At 38.5% G+C, this 16,458-nt stretch overlaps 1 protein-coding gene across 2 annotated transcripts in view; it reads left to right on the top strand.

Annotated features, from left to right (window-relative positions):
- SULT4A1 (sulfotransferase family 4A member 1) overlaps positions 1-15,780 on the top strand; it is a 32,146-nt gene extending 16,366 nt beyond the window's left edge. Inside the window, exons 2-8 of one of the 2 annotated variants that reach the window (XR_014898168.1) lie at positions 530-660; positions 2,103-2,183; positions 2,290-2,416; positions 5,719-5,813; positions 7,330-7,468; positions 12,333-12,454; positions 14,081-14,159. Coding sequence is in view for 1 of the 2 variants with exons in the window: in XM_085324428.1 (XP_085180554.1) it covers positions 530-660; positions 2,103-2,183; positions 2,290-2,416; positions 5,719-5,813; positions 7,330-7,468; positions 14,081-14,193 (686 nt within the window). In the remaining variant the exon portion in view is untranslated. Of the gene's footprint in view, positions 1-529; positions 661-2,102; positions 2,184-2,289; positions 2,417-5,718; positions 5,814-7,329; positions 7,469-12,332; positions 12,455-14,080 lie in introns of both variants that reach the window. The other variant, XM_085324428.1, reaches the window with a different exon arrangement.
- The last annotated feature ends 678 nt before the right edge of the window (positions 15,781-16,458 follow it).

Here is a 16,458-nt window from a genome sequence, read left to right as displayed (position 1 = left end):
GTATTCAGCGGTTTATCCAATCCATAAAGTGGAAGTATAAATAGATTCTCAAATCATTACATAGCAGCAGAATTGCCTACAATTGAGAATAGAGGAGATGGTGTCAGTTTCCCAGTACTGCTACTAATGTATTCCGTGAACTTGGATGATCTCTGATTTGCTTCTTTTATTTCTAAAATGGAAATTACAACATTTACCTAACTAGCATCCATAGTGAGAAACTTGGTKTATGCAAAATGCTTTCCAATTCATAGATGAAAGGCTTGGGAAACAGAAAAATGCTTGTAGTTGAAGTGTTACCAAAGAAAAGTCTTGGATATTTTGAATGAAAGGMGATCTTAACATGTTTAAAATAAAACAAAAGGAATCAACATACTATAGTAAACACAGTAGTTACGGACTYAGTTCACAGCAGACTCTTGAGCCTGAAAATTGTCATTATTTCTATGTCTGGGTCTCCCTTCATATGCTTCTGTTTAGATAAGGACTATAATACAATCTGTTCTCTTTCATTGTTTGGTTTATGCAGGCACAGGCTTGCTACAGGAAGTGGTATATCTAGTGAGTCAGGGAGCTGATCCAGATGAGATTGGACTAATGAATATAGATGAACAACTTCCAGTCCTAGAGTACCCTCAGCCTGGTCTGGACATCATCAAGGTACAATTTATTTCAAAGAAGTCTTTCAGCATTTGAGTATCTTTTTTCCCAGGCTCCATATTTATCCGTTCATCTCATCCTGTGTCCTTGTCCTTTTCATCACTGGACTTGCTCAGTTTGCTCGAATGATTCAGAATATTATTAGGTTACCTTAAAATTGCTTTTATTAAGCTTTATTGTACACTGTTATGTTTTAAAACATGTTTCTTGATGTCCTAAATGTCTTGGCAATGTATTTCTGTAGCAAAAGAGTCCCGAGCCTCCCTTGCTTATGTAAGTAGAAGCTGCCCAAATAAGACAGGTTTGCTTTGATCCCTTCTCTAAATTTGCAAAACAGGAACTTCAGATACAGAAATCGATAGAGCCACTACTCTTTGAATTTACAGATTCAGATCCTTATGGACCCAGGATCTGTGGATCTGCAGACTCCAGTGTAGTTTAAGGAGTTTGGAATATTCTACATGAAATGACTTCCACACTGTTCAGRGACACTAGCGACACGACATGTATCTGTGATCCTGTCTTCGCTATAGCTACTTTTGATAGAAACGTTATCTTAGAATGATTAGGCAAAATAGTGGGCTCCATCCTACAACACCTACAGGGCTTAGAGAACGGAGGTAGCTAAGGCCAGCATAGATAGATCTGAAGTGGTTCTAGTCACCACCACAACAACAGCGTTAGCCTACTATTGGCTGAGGGTATTGGGGGGTCAAAGATTGCTTCTGTTTTTCATCTATGTGAGACCTAGTGCAATGAGACCCTCAGTGTTACATTAATGCAAGTAAGTGGTGGCATAGTGAGTGGGCTAGTTTGAGATTACACATTGTTATCTATATGATATGCTAGCAACTTAATCCAGTATCAATTTATGCAGTTTTAACTACTGGAAGATTATTTGTGTCGTAAGACAATTATTGTCTCGCAAAATTACAATGAAAAAATACTCTGTGTGAAAATTGTTTGTGTACTCACTCAGATGAACCTTTGGATTGGTTTTCCTAAATCTGAGGATAAAATAAATTGCAAGATTAACATTTTAAAGTGAAGAAATATAGTATAGGGTTTTCTGAATCTCTGTACATTCAGAGCTTCTGAGGTTTTTCAGAAAATTTCAGTGGGAGCATCACTGGGAACAAAGTTAATCTGATGCTAAGAATTTTTGATAATTACATTGTCTTCCTGAAAAGGTCTTTCAAATGGAAGCTGTTGGAAAAACACCAATTTTTGCACATTCACATTACCCAWCCCTTTGGTATTTAAGAAACAGATGCAACTCCCTGACCAAATTCCTAGTCTCAGACCCCTATTAGTTTAAGAAGTGAATTTGTGAATGTGACACAGTACAATAAAGGACTTCAAGTGTGATGGTTCAGGAGAACTTGAACATGCCAAACACCTAATGCTCAGTAAGAAATGTTTCTCCTTCTGTTTTATTTTAGGAACTGACATCTCCTCGCCTCATAAAAAGCCACCTACCATATCGGTTTTTGCCTTCAGACCTTCATAACGGCAATTCTAAGGTAAAAATGAATTTGCATTTGATTAATTTTATCAGTAGCAGGTGTTTAAATGCTTTGGGAACAGGGAAAAATTCTTTCAGTAAGATGATTTTCCCTCCTTTCATAGGTAATATACATGGCTCGCAACCCCAAAGACCTGGTGGTGTCTTATTACCAGTTTCACCGCTCCCTAAGGACCATGAGCTATAGAGGAACGTTTCAGGAGTTCTGCAGAAGGTTTATGAATGACAAGTGTAAGGACCTGTTCTCTCTGCACAAGCTGTTACACATTTATTTTCATCTGTGCATTCTCTCTGCAAGTGCAGAAATGAACTGGATAAAAGCGCATTTCTGTTTTCCAWTTACAACAAGGAGATCGCTACAAATGCAGGGCTGCAAGGATTTAGATTTGTCTGTGCAAATTGTGGCCATACCTTGTAAATAATTGCCTTACAATATTTGACCCCATGGGCTCAGTGGTGACTCACTTCACTCAAGAGAAACTCTGGTCTACTTTTAAAGTTCAGTTTGCAAGATACCAGGTACCACGTGAAAAGTATTGAGTGTCCTCAGAAGCTCTTGATTTCCRTAGGAGCTCATTATGCTTAGCCACTTCCTCAGAGTTATTCCATTCCACAGGGCATTTGTTTTTAATGTTTTTATTTCATCCTAAAACTCAAGATTTGTCCCTAACAAGTTACTAGTCACTCACGTGACAATTGATCTGGATGCTATCAGTAAGTTGCTGTCACTCTCTGTGAGTAGGCAATTGGGCAAACTTGTAGGCTGTTGCTTCCTGAAAATACACCACTRTAGCGAGAGTACAACAACCTGCATTACAATTCATCAGCTGCTCACTCAGCCTTTTGCTAATGGATTGCTATACTTTCTAGCCAGCAAGAGAAAAAGTTTAYTAGCAAATTTTTTACTGCTTGTTTCTCTAAAAAATCTTCTCTATGATATATTAATGTGACAATAAGAATTTGCCAGAAGCCTTGTTCTCTGCTCTGAGGCCAGGATCTCCTCTAGATCCTGTGCAGCAAATTTTCCTGCAACCTGGAATTTGGAGAAACTAATGCTAAAGGAACTGTGTAATACTGAAGGGGAGAAAAAAAGTAAAAGCTAGCCCACAGTGGTTAATAAACAGGCTTTATAAATTGCTATTTTCTTCTGCAGTTGTGTGCAGAAAGGGTGAATGCTGTCCTTCCATTCCAGCCCAACTTCAGCACTTTCTGTCACATTCCCTAAGAATAAGAAGCTTGTCCAAAGCCCACAAACAGAGACTTCAAGAGTAGACTCAAGAAAGATGCATTAGAAGGCCTTCTGTGTTGGGAGGAAGGTTCTTTATTCTCTCATATAAGCATACTATGAGTTATTGAAATCTTTATCTTGTAGCAGGTAGCTATCTATCACAGCCTCCCAGAGTCAATAAAACATTACAACATGTTCTGTGTGTCCATAATTGTACAAATGGAGTGTTTTATAATGCAATAAATTTATCATTTAGCTAAACATTTGCATCTCATGGAAGCAATGCAGGGAGCAGAAAACCTGCTTAAGAAGTTAAAGTAATGCTGGGTGGAGAAGCACTGAGCCCAAATGACACAATCCCACTCTCTTTATCCCTCCTCAAACCTGGCCATCTTGAAACAAATCCATTGCATGTAGCTCTGTTGTCTGAAAGTACACAGTTGGATGGGCAGGAGATTAGTCTTGAATATGCTAATTCTTTGGCATTATCCTCTAAACTTAAGGGAATTTCTCAAGTAAAACGTAGGTAAACTCTGCTAATGCAATCTTCTGTGGATTCTTGCCCTCTACCATTAAGAGCAATTGGGAACTTTTTTTTTTTTTTTTTTTGCTTGACCAATGTGAAGTTTCTGGCATGATTTTCTTTAGGAGTATATGGAACAGAAAAGATAAAAATGGAGTTTTTCACATACCTTGATTAAAAATTGAAAATGAGTCAGCTAACTTAAAAATGACCTACAATGTATAACTTTTCCTATGAAAACTGACCTCTTTGTCTAATAAGAATTACCATTTACCAAAATAAAAGTCTTTTTCCAGGGAAAAAGGTGGCTTCAAAATACAAAATTAAAGAACTAACACTTCAGTATTTTTGTTAGCTGCTTCACTTCACAATACTATCTTTTGATAGTATTTGGTGGCAAAACATATTGAGGAAGAATTAAAACCTGTTTGCCACACTTGCTTAGCTCCTGCTTTGATTATCTGAAATATTTTAAGGGAACTCATCACTGATAACAAATGAACATTCAGAATGCATTTCTCCTTGGGTTGTCTTTCTGGTAATATTGACAGCAAAAGATATGCCTTAAATGATAAAAAAACAGCATTGACCATTGCTAGACCCACACAAATTGAAATAAGTGTGAATGTGGACATTTATCAGACAAGTGGGAAATACAGGAGAAAAAGTTATAAGGGACAGTGCTAGGACTTCCAGTAACCACTGCTTGCACAGTGCTGGGGGCAGAAGTCCTCCCCAGRCAGCACCTCAGCCTATCTTTAAGTCCCAAACCCAACAGAGGAGATGTGGGGAACTGAGGTCRGAGCTGCTCGTGGTACACAGCAGGTAGGACGCATAGGCTCTTCATCACTGGCACCCCTGCACCTTGGGCTTGCTCACAACGTGGTACATGGCGAGTGCCCTATCACAGTACCCTATGTTGCAGGGGCGGACAACACCCATCATGGTCATCTGGTTGTAGCCCAGATTTACTGTACCTGTACTACAGATACTACTGTAGTAGTAGTACTGTATCTATACTGTAATTGAGGTAATGGTTAACAATGCAATTGAGATTGTGTTCTTGCATATCTACAGGAATGTTTCTAGCTTCATGGACATGTCCAGAAAATAGCAATAAAAGAGAAAAGAYGTAGTTTTTAGAGGAGGCAAAATATGTAATACATGTAAAACATTTAATACAGTATATTCTACCAGTACTACTTAAAATTTACTTATTTTTAGTTTTCGGAAAATAACAGCAAAGGGTATTTATAGGTCTGTTTTCTCAATAGTTGTCTAAATAAGAAAGAACAATKGTTGTTAGCAGTTCTTTGTCTATCATAGAGGATGTTCTATCCATCTGTCCACTAATGCTCTATCTAGCTTCTAGTTGAAGGAAGCTGCAGTAAATGTTAATTGCTGGAATTCACACAGGCTGGAGTCACTGATGATTTGCCTTCTGCAAGGATATCTTTGCAATTTTTATGTTGACTTCAACTATGTTCAGTAGTGAAGCATTATTAATACTGAGCTCCARAGAGGTCCACCATGAAGTATGGTGTTTTTTCAGTAGATTAGGGGTAAGTTTGTTCTTCTGAATATTCCAAATAGATAGAAACTCTACTGGTTTTCAACTAAGTTCCTTCATACGCGTGGCAATGGGGAAAACCAAACACAGTTCACTTCAGACTATAAATCACTCCAGTTAATTTATTTTTCTCTTTTGTTCCTTTCTGAAGATGGATTGATAACAAGTGTTCATATTCCTCATGTAAACCATAATATCTTCTGTATCTGTAGTAGGCTATGGTTCATGGTTTGAACACGTCCAAGAATTCTGGGAACATCATATGGATGCCAATGTACTTTTCCTTAAGTATGAAGATATGCACAAGGTAGGTTAGATTTAGCAAAAATGTATTTTGTTTAATTCAGTGTCATAGCATTTAAAATATATGAAGTAAAAAATAGGGTTCGTGTGCCATATTTGCCCTCCCCAATGTTTGATCTCATTCATAAATTGCAGGCATCCAGTAGCTTCCATGGACTTCCAGCACTTTTGAAAACCCAGTAATGTACTCAGGAATCTGCCTGTATTCCAGAAGCACTTAACTACTGGCACAGAAGGGAGAGATGCGTAACTGCTGAGTGCCTGCTACTCAGCTTTGGGCATTTATTTAAAAGAAATCTTTCACTCTGTGTACTACACAAATAATAAGAAAAAATTCTCATAAGTGTTTTGTCTTACATATTTGGCATTTATTCTGATTATTTGGTTGTCCTTGAACCAATCTTGCAAGCAATTAGAGATGAGAATTTGGCATAAGGGGAACATAATTCTTGGGTCCTTATAGTATGTTGGCTAATAAATCCACTTTATTGTGAATCAGAAATTTATTAAAATACTACTTAAACTATGTAGATATCCATTTCCCATTGCAGTAATATACTTTTGAGAATTAATGAAAGTATTCAAAACACAGATTTGACTAACAGTTGGAAAATTAATATAAATGTAGTAAAAACCCTGCTCCTATGTCTAAACACGCAGAAAAGCAAAACTAGAATAAAACTCAATGGTTGGGTAAATTACAATTTGAATTTGAACTCAATAAAGATGGGCAAAATGTAATTTGCATTTATTGYATTTCTGATAGAGTGTGATTCTAAAAGAGGGTGTAACATATCAGGAATAATTTWAAAGTTTTGTAGCAATGATTTCATRGCCGTCATTCTGAGTAGCAAAGTATTCTTAACTGTTTACTGAATGATGCTGCTGAAAGTTGGGAGCATCATAGTACTTTTCTTCTTCCTATTAAACATTGCCATTTTTTTCTTGCCCAGAAAAAGTCTTGCTCATACCTTTCTGAGGGACCCTCTTTAGGGTTCTAGATACATAAATTAATGACTGCATGTTCTCAAAGACCCCCTCACCTTATCTTTTCCTTTCAATCTACATGAACATGTTTCCAAAAACTGACAGTGAAGGAAGAGCTGTTCTGACAGTTGTAGTCATGTATTTTATCCAGACCAAAATGAAAATAATTCCTATTTTCCCCCTGAAATACGCGGGTATTCCAAAGTGATCTGTTAAGAGTGATGTTGTCTGAAGTGAGAAGCATCACAATTACTTTCCAGTTCCCCATTCTCTAATATCTGAAGAAGCAAGCTTAYGTGATTATGCTCTCCACTCATCTGTCTGCCTTCCCCAAATAAGTTGGAAGGTGCGAGTTTATTTTCAGCAAATTTGAAAGGTGGTAAAAGTTTTGGATACTGATGTTTCTGCAACTTAGGCATTTGTATTTTTTCATCTTCAGCAGAATGCAATTCATTTTAAAATTAATCTAATTTAAAAAATAAATTCATTTAAAATATTGTACAATAAACTCATTTTTAAACATTCTCTTACAGGACCTAGCAACAATGGTTGAGCAACTGGTGAGGTTCTTAGGAGTTTCTTACGACAAAACACAGTTGGAATCCATGGTGGAGCACTGCCATCAACTCATTGATCAGTGCTGTAACGCAGAAGCACTTCCCGTTGGCAGGGGTATGTTTAAAACCCACAGTAAAACTCTTATTGTGGAAGCTGCAGGAGGCAGCTGACAGATTAGTAACCTCTGGGATGTGTTAAGAAGTTGGTAAAACACTGCTGTATAAATGACAGGAGGAAACTGTTGGTGCAATACGATGTTAGGGGCCTGTTTGTTTTAAAGTAAGGTAGAACCGACTAGAAAAGAATGGAAATATTCAAGACCAATGGTGCATATTCAACACCACCCAAACCTGCCTCATAAGAGAAAGGAGATATCTTTGGCTTACGTCAACTGATTGAACTGATTTGGCTTGCTTCAACTATTTAGTTGGCTCCTTCAGATTTCTGGCATGTGAAAGCCCACAGAATTTCATACACTTCATCCTGGCCTGAACCTGTGTGTTTCATTAAATCAGATTTTCTAGAATAGCAGGTAATACTAATTTGAAGGCATCAAATGACAAAAATTTGCAATTTTCATGAGCTTTTTCTTTTCATTGCTTTCTTCAGTTGTTTAAAATATGCGCCATATTTCTAACTTGAAATTGTCARGGTTTAGCTTCTAGCTGTTTATTCTTGTGAGGCCTTTCTCTAGGAAACAGAATGGCCTTTTGATGGGCTGAAACATCTGTCCTTTGAAAAGGGTAAGAAAACTGATCATTTCTCAGTCTTCTTTCTGATAACCCTAACAGAATGAATTCAGTGAGTCTCCCTCAAATTATTTTCCATAGACTGCTTCACAGGACTTAACAGCTCTTTTTAAAAATGAAGATGTAAGAGCTAGATGGAGAGTTCCTCTGTCAGCCTCACAAATACTTTATCCAGATAAAAAATGACTTTAAAAATGGAATTTTCTCTTCCTTCCCCACCCCTCTGCTTTGTTTGTCCTTCCACTTCGACAATTTTTGCTACAGCATCATATATGAAGCTTGTGTTTATCATGACCAGAAAAGTCTTTTCAGAGAAACTGCTTTACAGGTTATTATCCATTACTACAAGAGCATGGTCTGAATACTTTATTAGAATCATACAATCATAGGATCAGCAAGGTTGGAAGGGACCCCTGGAGATCATCTAGTCCAACCTCCCTGCTCAAGCAGCATCACCTAGAGCATGTTAGACAGGGTTGCATCTCCAGAGAAGGAGACTCCACAACCTCTCTGGGCAACCTGGTCCAGGGCTCCATCACTCTCACAGTGAAGAAATTCCCCCTCAAGTTCAGGTGGAACTTCCTGTGCTTCAATTTCTGCCCATTGCCTCTTGTCCTGTCGTATGGGACAACTGAAGAATTTATCCCTGTCCCCCTGACACGCTCCCTTCAGGTACTTAYACACATTGATAAGATCCCCCCTCAGTCTTCTCTTCCCCAGGCTAAAGAGGCCCAGCTCTCAGCTGTTCCTTATAGGACAGATGCTCCAGCCCTCTGATCATCTTTGCAGCCTTACGCTGGACTCTCTCATGTCTCTCTTGTACTGGGGAGCCCAGAACCGGACACAGTACTCGAGATGAGGCCTCACTAGGGCTGAGTAGAGGGGCAGGATCAYCTCCCTCCACCTGATGGCAACACTCTTCCTAATGCATCCAAGGAGACCATTGGCCTTCCTGGCCACAAGGGCACATTGCTGGCTCATGGTCAACTTGTTGTCCACAAGCACTCCCAGGTCCTTCTCTGCAGAGCTGCTCCCCAGAAGGTCAGCCCCCAACTTGTACTGGTGCCTAGGGTTATTTTTCCCTAGGTGCAGGACYCTGCACTTGCCCTTGTTGAACCTCATGAGGTTCCTCTCCACCCAGCTCTCCAGSCTGTCCAGGTCTCTCTGAATGGCAGCACAGCCCTCWGGTGTTATCAGCCACTCCTCCCAGCTTGGGATCATCAGCAAATTTGCTGAGGARGCACTCTGTYCCCTCATCCAGGTCRTTGATGAAGAAGTTGAACAGGATGGGACCCAGTACTGAGCCCTGGGGGACTCCACTAGCCACAGGCCTCCAGCTGGACTCCACACCACTGATGACAACCCTCTGAGCTCTGCCTTTCAGCCAGTTCTCAAKCCACMTCACTGTCCAGTCATCTAACCCACACTTCCTGAGCTTCTCTAGGAGGATGTTATGGGAGACAGTGTCAAAAGCCTTGCTGAAGTCAAGGTACACAACGTCCACTGCTCTCCCCTCATCTAGGCAGCCAGTCATTCCATCCTAGAAGGCTATCAGATTGGTTAAGCAGGATTTCCCCTTGGTGAATCCATGCTGGCTACTCCACCTTCTTTTCCTCCATATGTCTGGAGATGACATGCAGAATGAGCTGTTCCATCACCTTTCTGGGGATGGAGGTGAGGCTGACCAGCCTATAGTTGCCTGGGTCCTSCTTCTTGCCCTTTTTGGAGACTGGCGTGACATTGGCTTTGTTCTAGTCCTCAGGCACCTCTCCAGTTCTCCAGGACCTTTCAAAGATGATGGAGAGCAGCATGGCAACAGCATCTGCCAGCTCCCTCAGTACCCGTGGGTGCATCCCATCAGGGCTCATGGATTTGTGGATATCAAGCTTGCCCAGAAGCTCTCTAATCCTACTAATCCTATCCTCCTCAACCAAAGGAAAGTCTTCCCTTCTCCAGACTTTCTCCCTCACATCCAGGCTACAGGATTCCTGGGAGCTGCCCTTAGCAGTGAAGACTTAAGCAAAGAAGGCATTCAGTAATTCYGYSTTCTCTGTATCCCTTGTSACCAGGGCCCCTTCCCCATTCAGTAGCAGGCCCACATTTTCCCTAGTACTCCTCTTGCTGCTGATGTATTTGAAGAAGCCCTTCCTGTTATCCTCAACATCCCTTGCCAGACTCAATTCCAGCTGGACCTTAGCCTTCCTCGCAGCATCTCTACATACTCTGACTGCATTCCTATAATTCTCCCAAGTAGCCTGTCCCSTCTTCCAYRKTCTGWGTAYTTTCTTCTTCTGTCTGAATTTGGCCAAGAGCTCCTTGCTCACCCATGCAGGTCTCCTGCCCCTTTTGCTGCACATCTTACTCATAGGGATGCAATGATCTTGAGCTTGGAGGAAGTGATGTTTGAATWTTAGCCAGCTCTAGATTTCTTTATGGGAGCCCTTTCCACACTACCTCTCAGCCATTCTTGTTATCTGTAAATTTTATCAGCTGTAATTTTATAATTATTTTCAGATTCCCAATAAAAATATCAAATATCATCAGTCCTTCTTGGTTACTTGTCTTGAGTTAGCCAGTTGTTATTCATTTAATATCCATTTTATTGAGATTACATAATTCTATTTAAAAAAACACTAAAATCAAGTRCCTTACAAAAGTCTATTGTGTTTTTGCATTCACCTTTAATCAGTCAGACTGTAATCTTATCAACATTTAATCAGATTTGTTTGAGAAGATCTTTTTCYCATGAAAGCTGGTTCACTGATATTCATTACTACCTTTCTGTCTTTTYTGGCAGAACCTTAGGCCAGTTTTCTATTCCTCTGCCCAGATTATTGTCAGAGTAACTGACCTGGGTGTCTTGTACTGTTTGTACCTTGGCACAAACTTTTCAGGAGGTCAGTCTTTACAAAGAGCCATTGTTCAGACCTCCTTGGTTATTTGTGCTGTGCAAACCCAGTATGGAAATGTTCTTAATACACTTGGAGGAGAAGGAGCTGTACATTCTAGTTCTAAAAGTAAGAGCTAGAAACCAGACTCCGTTTTCTGTCATAATAGTGACAGGGCACCTCTTCTTGTCCCGGTTCACTTATGCTATGGTAAATGACGACTTCTTGAAATAACTGCCTCAACTTTACTGGCTTGAGGTAAAATTCCAGTGAAGACAATGAGTTTGCAGTTTCACTGAAAGACCAAATATATTCCATATAATTTCTGGTAAAGTCTTCACTGCCAAACATGCTGTGTTTTTCTGCTATTAAATATCTTGCTTTAAACTCCCATCGTTCCCTCTCTCTAGTTTTTCAAAGTAAAATTTGACATGAAACCTAATGTATGTGAAGACAGCAGACTATCGCATTTTCAGTAGGGTTTTACTGCAGGTTCCTAACTCTGATTATCAACTCAGTTCTCTGCTGTTAAGACAAGATCACCTAATAATAAGTCTGGTAAGATATCCTGAGGGCTTGGAGGAAGTGTGCTAGATTTTGCACGTAATAAAGTAGGTTTAAGATTGTAAAACCAACAGAGCTATATTCTCCTCAGTTCACTTGCACAAAGTTGCACCAAAACCAAAGTTTGTTCCTAAACTTTACTGTGGAGCAGTAGCACAGCTGCATGCCTTGCACAGCCAGCATGCTGTCTTCTTGCTCAGTGAAAACCAGAAAGGCGGTTGCAAAAGAAAGGTGAAATCGTCATACCAGAGAAATATGAGAAAAAAGCAGAGCTGCCAGTGAGACATTCCACGGGCAAAAGGGGTAAATACTGTCTCTGCTGGCCGCTTCATGTTCATCCAGATAAACAAGGCAATGCCCACTTTTGCTGCATGCACCATTCAGTACCAGACCTCCAGTCAAGGATCAAGAGCCTCTTTTTTACTATCTTCTAGAAATTTTTCCAAAGAGAAGACTATGGTTTGTAATAGAGAAGGAAGGGAGCTATAGCAGTTAATTTAATGTTTTGTCATTTGTTCATGGTGTGCTTTTTATTAAAAAAAATCCTTATTTTAAATTTCTTTTGTTCACTGTCTCTGGCTTTTACAATATTTTGTTACTTCAGAATGCAGCTTCATTAACAAATGCGTTTTTCTTCTTCCATTCATTTATGCAACAAAGAATTGTGGCAGTAACATGATGGCTTATTGTGATTTGTTTCAAATATTTTAATTTGTCATTAGTTACATCTATTTTATTATTTTGCTTTATTTTAGTTCTTCATTTTTTTTCTTTTAGCACATTTACTCTGAAGATAATCCTGAGCTGCTGTGAAAGCAGAACAATGATTAGATATGTTACTTATATTTGACTCATATCACATCATAATTTACAGTTGCATGATTCAAATCATAAACCAGGTGGGTGACTTTTTGACAAGTTATCAATTGGTACTGTAAAAAAACGTTACAAATACTCCACTGCTTATGTCCTTTATAAAACTTGTCATTTGTCCTTAGGTATTGTTAGGGAGATTCAGAAAAAAAGATGCTTATCTTTTCCAAGCAAGTGAAGAAAATGTTTTATCATTATTGAAGGGGAAATACAGGTTTTTATGTTACGTGCTATACTTTATGCTACTATAGTTGCCAGAGCAAAACTGAAATCAGTATCAGATGTTTATGATTGCAAGAATTTTCTTAAAGGCCTGTTGGATACAGAAATTTGACAAAAACCTTAAATCACACCTTCTCAGTCAGTGTCAAGTTCTTTTGATCTTTGGATCTTGAACACATGCTGGAAACACTATCATATCTTCAGGAGTTCTAGGAGAGTCCTGATTTCATAAAATGATCATTGCCACACATACTAATTCATTATGTTAATGTGTAATTTGTGGAGATTTCAGACAGTTTTCTCCTTGAACTCAATTATAGACTTGCTGCACAAAGCAATGGTAATTAAATTAAATGGGTATTCTTCATATGCATCAAATGCATAATTAAGCTCCCTGCATGTAGTTTTGTTCTTGTTGTTATGATTAAACTCTGCATGGTCCCAATTCTCATTTCATTTATTCCAGTTGCACAAGCCTGAATTTTGTCTTTATTTATACTCAGTATAAATGAAAAGAGAATTGGGTCTCTCAGTCTGGTTACTTCATCGGGCTGATTCACTAGCAAGTAACCCTGACAGATTTTGTTTAGGTTAAATAAATTTAAACTGTAGTGAAACAGTGGTGAAGAAGGCTGCAGCATTTGACTACTGACTTCAGCACTGCTGTCAGGTAATAAGTTCAGCAGAGCATAGAAATATTCCACGCATGAAAACATGTTCAGTGTCCACAGTGCAGCCTCTAAAGTCTTCCTATTCTTTGTGCACAAAAATAAAACTTACATGGCACAAAGTGGGTATGTTGTGGATGTTTTCTGTACATGTAATCTAGGCACTCACTCATACTTGACAAATYGCATTTCTCCATTTTGAGAACGTTAAATTAATCTATTGAACTTATATTCACCTTTAAACTTAATAGAAATTAATGATCAATATTATCAATAATCAAAATTCAGTAATCAGTTTAATACTTAATATTTGACATTCATTTTGGAGGTTCTCCAACTAGTGTATTCTGAAGGTACATTAATCTTGAAATGTATACCTGTTAGTTGATGGCATTATTAAACAACCATAATTGACATGGAAATCAGAAATCCCCAATTAAATTACTATCCAAAACAAAATCTGTATTTATTATTGCTGATTAAGGCTATAGAACACAATCTCACAAAATTCTAAATTCTTCCTATATAATAATCAAACCACGCAGATGGCAGGGCGTATGGTACCTGTTTTAAGGCTTCACAAGGGTTATAGCAGGTGAATTGAGGAAGATACTGAACCAGCCTCAGTCTCATTAAATTTCAATGAAAGTTAAGGCTTACCATCATCTCACAGATGATACTTGGTGCCCTGCATAATCAGACTAGGAATTTGGTGTCTTGTCATGTCAGCAGTCTAACTTGTGTTCCTTCTCTGTGTTTCAGGCCGAGTTGGGCTATGGAAAGACATCTTCACTGTTTCAATGAATGAGAAATTTGATTTAGTTTATAAACAGAAGATGGGAAAATGTGACCTCACATTTGATTTTTATTTATAAAAAATGCATGCATATGAAATCCAAATATAGCTAGAAGTGCTTTATGCATTCATTTATTACTTGCTGGACAAACTACTGTAGCTATTATGTGTAACAAGATTTAAAGAAAGGAGAACAATCTAAGTAAACCATAGCAAATACAATTATCTTTGATCCTACACAGCTGTTTATCTTTTAGTATTTTAATCCTTTGTCCACATGCAAGAACTTCCTAGACAATACTAGAATACTCAGCTGTTATGGAATGTATTATATGCGTATAAGGTATGTATCATATATGCAACTAGAATGTACACCTTTTCAGCCCCACATTGATTATTTAATGTGTTTTATAGAAGCTTTTCACTGAAACCTAAATAAATGTCCGTAAACCAAATAAAAATTATTGCAGAGGGAAACAAGTAACAGGCMAAAACTGTATGCTAGAATGATCTCAGGGGTTAATTGTCACATTTATTTTTATAGCAGGTATATCAAGTACAAGTAAATCCCATTCCAAAATAATAACTGATCCAAGTGGGGTTCCCGTTAAGTTCTGCACTCCTTTATCTGTATGACTTAAGAATGGGTTCTGTGTACTGCCATACTCTGCAAGTCAGGCCTTGTTATAAAATATAGCTGTGTTTGTCACTACAATCCAAAATCCACCCATGCTTTCAGGGACAGCAGCATGCAGCTGTTTTTGTGGTTGGTAAAGTTCAGCTCCATGCAAAAGGTCAGCAAATAGGAGCCTCTCAAGCTCCCAAGGCTAGTCCATGCCCTTAAAATGCCACTTAAATGCGAGACATCTACTGCAGATGTCTCTCTTCACAAATCAGTGTCTCTGATCCATATCAGTTTCCGGTGTAGATCTGAACTTCCCCCAATGGATAACGTAAGAGAAGGCAAAGTGCTGGGTATCCTCTAGTTCTATCAAAATCCTGAAAGTTAAGGGCACTCAGCACAGTTCACTGTTTGTACTGTTGGATCCCTTCACACCTAAGTAGAAGATGGATGTATGTTCCAGTGTAAGCAGGCAGAGGAAACAGCAGCACTGAAGGAAAAGAGTTTAAAAATATGCCACCAGATGGGAGTATTGCACAAATATTCATGCAGAATACAGTCTCAAGAATTATTAGCCATTAACAGTCTTGATTATTAGCAAGATTCAGGTTTATTTCTGTACCTTTTAAATTTTCTATGACAGTTGCACAAACAGCCTGAAACAGGCTCCTATCACAGTAAAATTCTCCAGAATTATTTTATCACTGTTCTTTTACTTAATGACATTTATGGTTTTTAGGTTCTCAGCTGCAGGAGGCCAATTTTTGCTAGTCTATTATTCTGTCGTGCTAAAAGCCGTGATGAAGGACTAGCATACATTTAGTGTTTTAGTTATGTTGGGAAACAAACTGTCAGTTCAGCAACTGGCAAGTGGTGTAGCATGATGTGGCTTGACAGCACTTTTCCTTGTATATTTGTGAGTGAAAATGCTTTCAGTGAAATTTTATTTCTATTTTTATATTTTTAGTACTGTATGAATATTAAGCACTACACACTATACTTCTGTGCTTGCTTGCTTATTGAATAAAAGATGTGTTCCATGCATTGTGGTTTGCTCATTTCATAGACCTCTTGTAGAAGCCACATAGGCTTTGTACAAGCCACTGAGCCTCTCCTCTTCACACACCTCATAACTTAGAACAAAGAATGATGGTGTCAAATCAACCCAGTGATCCATCAAACCCAATGTTATGTCTCTGACAATAGCTCATAATGACTAGCCAAAAGTATAATAGAGAGCAAACCGATAATGATAATGCTGGAGTGTAGTGATAGGATTTTGTATCTTTGTGTTTAATAGCCCTTCACAGGGTTTTTTCTCCCTGTTCTTCCTGCTGGTATTGACAGCATCTCATGGCAATGAGTTCCTCATCTAAATACACATTGTATAAAAAATGGGGTTTTCGTTTAGATCCTGCCATCAGTGTATTTTGATGTCCYTTTTTTTTTTCCTTATGTAGATGATGGACAGGCACTATTCTATCCATTCAAGATTTTACAGAATATTATCTTATACCTCTTAGGCCACTTCATGCTTAAAAATCCTTGTCTGTGTTATATAGGAGATAAAAACCCACAAACTACAATGAGCAACAAGAGGAAAGAGAAAGGATGTCTCCAGTGTCTTGCTACAGAGGAAGGCAAATCTCCCAACATTTCCTACTCATTAGAGTCAGAGGAAGATTTCATTACCATCAAAACTCTGCTGTCTCACTAAATCCT

Source organism: Rhea americana, unplaced genomic scaffold (genome assembly GCF_003343005.1).
Source record: "Rhea americana isolate MKP2758 unplaced genomic scaffold, rheAme1 scaffold_91, whole genome shotgun sequence".
NCBI classification, from domain to species: domain Eukaryota; kingdom Metazoa; phylum Chordata; class Aves; order Rheiformes; family Rheidae; genus Rhea; species Rhea americana.
Note: the sequence above shows the minus strand (reverse complement) of the source record. Positions and strands in the feature narration are given on the sequence as shown.